The sequence below is a fragment of the Apaloderma vittatum genome, unplaced genomic scaffold (assembly GCF_000703405.1).
Source record: "Apaloderma vittatum isolate BGI_N311 unplaced genomic scaffold, ASM70340v1 scaffold45899, whole genome shotgun sequence".
NCBI classification, from domain to species: Eukaryota; Metazoa; Chordata; class Aves; order Trogoniformes; family Trogonidae; genus Apaloderma; species Apaloderma vittatum.
In genome coordinates this window covers 2,478-7,365 of record NW_009737791.1, presented here as the reverse complement: position 1 = coordinate 7,365, position 4,888 = coordinate 2,478, and the positions used below count along the sequence as shown (strand labels likewise).

The following is a 4,888-nucleotide window of genomic DNA, read 5'->3' as shown; positions in this document are numbered from 1 at the left end:
AATAAACTAGACCCCAAAATGCACGTGGCATTCAGACATCATTTTTTTCCAAACCTGAGGTTTACAGTTCTGCCACTTCTTGTACTGGTATTCCTCCATATAATCAACCATTTAACTATCCCAAGAAATAGTAAGATTCTCATTTACAGGATTTTCTTCAATTACTGCTCAATTGGTCATGTGAACTTCAATTTTTAGTGTGGTATGAGTGGTTATCCCTGGGTTCTGTTGAAATCGAAGAAAGTTTAAAGGAGAGCGCAGTTTTGCTGATTCAGTTTGGGAAACCTAAATACCTTGTGCTGTTGTTATTGTTTTCAACTGGTTTGCCCCATTTCATAAATCTTACACCATTTGGTGAAGATTGTAAGGTTCTGTGTAAGTTCTGCTCTTGAATTCAGTGACTTCTGAGGATATTTCAGCATTTTCACAATAGTGTGTCTTTTTCTGTTTCAATCCAACTATAGGATATTACCAGCTTGCTTCATACCATCTATGAGGTAGTTGATGCATCAGTAAACCATTCTCCTAGTTCCAGCAAAACTCTGCGAGTGAAACTTACTGTGGCACCAGATGGCAGCCAGAAGAAAAAGAGTCTCTTGTTAAATCATGCTGGTAAGGATGTGCGATCAGCCATTGGAAAAACAATACAAAAAAAATCAAGAATCCCTTAAAAATCCATCTTTGTTATTTTGTTGACAGAAATGAATATATACTTAAAGGCAAATAATTATGTGAGTGTTTTAAACTCCATGAACCTACTTTATGATCTTGGGTGCAAAATTGCCTACCCTCCTTTCTAAAGCAATTTAAGGTTCCCTCTCCTGACTGATTGTTTCTTTTTGGAAGCACCAATAACCCATATGTTATGTAATTGAGTACTGCAAGACAGATTTAAGACTTGTATCAGTTTGACTCTGCTGATATTACTGTGCTCAGTTTGTGTGGAAACATGTGTAGGAGTATAAAATGTTTTTTGCAAGCTTATAGCTATCACTGCTGCTGCATAAGAATAAACAATTAAGAATAAGTAACCTTTATGAATCTATGCATAAAAATTGCGCATTTTTCTGTACTGGCAGAGTCTGCCATTATAAAATAGCTTATACTCGGATGGTTTAGTCACCTTATATTCACTCTAATAGTTGTATCAACATAATTACTTCAGTAGGTAAAGTAGTACAGAACTCAAATACTTCAAAGTATTTAAACTAGTACTTTGGTAGAAAATGTGGGCATTTTATTCAGAGGGCCTTGTTACCTCAGTTTTAATATATATATCCGCTCATTCAAGTGCAGACGTAAGCAAACGTGCACTGCTTGGGAGCTCTGTGATGCATTAGTATAGCATCAAGCTGCACACTGCCCAGCCCCAGTGAGGGACAAAGTTATCGGTGTGAATGTGGCTCCATCTAACCTGGCACAGGGCTTGCAGCCTAATGCTGATAAAAGTCCTACAGTTGAGGTTACATCTGCTTAAAATCTGCCATGTGGACAAAAGCACTTTAGAGAAGGTTACACAGAATGATGCCTCACATCTTCATCTACTGACAAGAAAAAAGGTTTTGCAATGTAGCGTGTAAGGTGTGCTGATCAGCAAGGACAGTAATGCAAGAATAACGTGCTTACTCTTGTTGGCAGATTTGCAGAGTGCCAGGCAGAGAGCTGAAAGCAAAGCTAATGAAGAAGTAAGAAGCTCTGAGAAGAAGCAGCGGGCTTCTCTCAGGTAAGGGGAAAGAATCCTGTCTGCCGACTCTAGGAGCACTAGATACCTCCACTAATTTCTTGCCTTTTGCTTTATTTTTAAAAATTATATTAAATAGAGGAATTACAGGATTTTTCACTGTGGAATAGTGAAATCAGCAGATTCTGTGGGTGATGTTCTGCTTCCCTCTGCCCATTAGCAAAGTGTGAATTTAATGGACTGATTTTGTTTGATAATGCATTGCAAAAATCCCCTTTCAGTTTGAAGGTCACTTCCCATTCACCTTAGAGCCCTGGTTTTGCAAATGTAGTGGCCTTGTGAACAGCAGCTATTTCCACCGAATGCACAGTCATAGAAGCATCAAGTGTTGGGGTAGAATCTTGCCTCTGCTGCGTTTGTCCTGATCCCTTTGGTTAGAGGCTTCCTAGACAGCACGAATCTCTATCTTGAGCTGAGCAGAGCAGCAACAGACAACTGTCAGCATTTGACAGTTTTTGCTTCATCTCAAATGTGGACAGGACAAAGAATGTCCTGTTCACACCATAATGGTTGCAGGGATATCTGTGCACTCTGGCCAAATGGCTAACACTCAGGAAAGCTGCCCCGAAGCTGCTATCGTAATCTCATGATAATAATGCAGAGGCTTCTCCTGTGAAAGCAACGGTGAGGACTTGTGAGAAGTGCATACATTTCACAAACTCAGTTACTTAGGAATTCTAGGCAAAATGTGATTAATGTTCAAGATAAAATGGATAAAAATGTTTTTATCCTGAAGGTGAGAGATAGCTTCTGGCAGACGAAAAATCTGCCCCATCTACAGGCAGGAGTGTTCACTCGTAGGGCTAATGCAAGTGTAAAGATCCAGTCACTAGATTGATAGCTAGCTTGTGTGGTACAAAATGAATGGTGGAAGGACACTGGCAGGCAATTTCGTGGATTGCGTATCTTCATACCATTCTAGTTTATATTTCGTTTAGTACAACTGGGAAAATCAGATGCACACCAGCCTGTAAAATGTCTTCCTTTTACCACAGATACACATTCTCACTCTCGCTTTCCTGCTCAAGTGATTTCTCCCTGACTGACACAAACTTTGTTATCAGTGAGCACAGCTTTCAGGAAATGTCCTTGCATTTTTCTACCTTGTGCTCTGTCACTGCTCAGTTCCTCTTACCTACTCTATTGCTGTGTGCTTGTTACCATCAGCATGACATTCCAGTATGGGAATTTTAGTAAGGGCTTTCATACACTCCACACACACTTAAGCAGATGCCTTTTCTTTAAAAAACAAAGGAAAGAACAGTAAAAGCATTGTATATTTTTATACACTGTACTTGATGCATGGTTGATGCATGCCTGTGTCTTCCCATGTGTATGCAGGAGAGCATTGTGGGGCTGGATGCCAGATGCTTCAGTACTCAGAAGTACTGAAAATTCCCTTTGCCAGTGGAGCACATCTCTCATCAGTATATAATTGCTTCACTGTGTATATTTGCATGAATATTGTTGAACGTCATCCTGCATGGAAGAAAGCTATTAGAATGCAAGGCTGTGGCAGTACTGGCATAGGTTTTCCTCAGTGTCTTGGTGAGAGATGGAATTTATTACAGTAACAAAAAAAACAGGTTCCCTGTTAACTTAGTTTTCAACAGACAGTGCTGTATACAGTGTTGCTTAATTGTGTTGGATCGAACCCAGTGATGCTTTTTCTGGGTGAACTGTGCATTGTCTTCAGCACATGTTAAGTCCCCAAGGTTTTTGTAGGCAATTCATGCCTGGCAACTTCAGTTAGCCAGATTCTAGCCCCAGGGATCTTTTATGTTGACCTTCTAAAGTGTAACAACCTGTAAAGGTGTGTCTGAGGCAGGAAAGGTACCAAGTTGGCTATATACCCCCCAAAAATAAAGAATATCTGGTCATTTGCACTATTTTGACAGTCTATGATTCTATGATACCCCTTTTCACTTCTGGAGCTCAAAGCTGACTCGGAGTCTTTAAAGCTTACCTGCTTTCAAGGCAGACTCTCCCCCACTCAGGAGACTCTACCTCTATCAAAGTAGAGCAAAAATGATCTTCCAGGTAGGTCAAGTCTTGCAACTTTTATGAAAGAAACTGTAGACCTGTGTCTGACAGAGACACAGGGGACTCAGTTCTGTAATGTCCCTGAACAGTACTACGCTAGACCAGGAAAGCAGTTTGTGCCAAGGCTCAATGGGATCGGCAGTCTCTGGAAACCTGGAAATGTCTTAATAGGCTAAAAGCAGAGTACTGGGCACCATACAATACAGAGCCCATATTTAGCAACTTGTGTGGGATACAAGGCCAAATTCTGGTCTCAGGCTGACATCAGTGCAATCAGAAAGAGAAAGAGCAAAACCTGCCTTGTGGTCTTGGAGACTGAGCTATCTGAATGACAGGCAGTGGCTTAATCAGAGGTTTTCTGCTTATCCTGTTTATTATATTGAAAATATTGTTCGTATCTGCAGACATCCATTTAAATTGCTAAATTAAATTGTTTGGCATGTCTACAATACTGTAAACCTCTGCCTGATTTTTTCTGCCTCATAAATGAATGGTATTTCAGATATTTGTTCTCAGGAAATAGTTCTGCTATAAATAAAATTGCAAAGCTGAGCAGGAAAAGGAGTCGAGATTCTGAAGCCCGTGTCTGCTCTGACCTTATTAATTGTATTTTGGAAAGCAGTGGTTATCTCTGGGTGTCCTACCAACACCTTCTTTTCTCAGGCTCTCTCTAGTTACTACACCTGTGCTGTTGCGTGTCTGAAGCAGATACACGTGAATGTTTATCTGACACAAGGCTTACCCCAGTGCTTCCTGACAGTGATGGGAACAGCCATGAATCAGACAGCAGGTTTTCTTTGGCATGTCCAGATTGGAGAATCAGTTGAATGATTTGGCTGTAAGACAGAATGTAATAAAACGTAGGAGCATTTTTTTTTTCTTTTTGCATGTGTGATGCAATCTGAAAGCTTCCTTTGCTTTGCAACATTGGGGTCGATTTATAGAGGGGAAAGAACAGTCAGTTCAGGCCTAACGACTGAGCAAATCCGGTCATCCAGAATTTCAAGCATTTGTTGTTTCTTTGTGAGCAACCCCTGTCACTTTAAAGGGGCCATTAGTTGTTGGTTTGCAGATGTTGATAACAACTTTAAAGAAGTTCTGCTG

The 4,888-nt window shown here is 40.4% G+C and overlaps 1 protein-coding gene across 1 annotated transcript in view; it reads left to right on the top strand.

Moving 5' to 3' along the window:
* Positions 1-464: 464 nt before the first annotated feature.
* Positions 465-4,888, top strand: part of NKD1 (naked cuticle homolog 1 (Drosophila)) — a gene marked incomplete at its 5' end in the record, with an annotated part of 5,890 nt that continues 1,466 nt past the window's right edge. Inside the window, 2 exons of the mRNA XM_009877427.1 lie at positions 465-612; positions 1,639-1,723. Coding sequence (XP_009875729.1) covers positions 465-612; positions 1,639-1,723 — 233 coding nt within the window. The remainder of the gene's footprint in view (positions 613-1,638; positions 1,724-4,888) is intronic.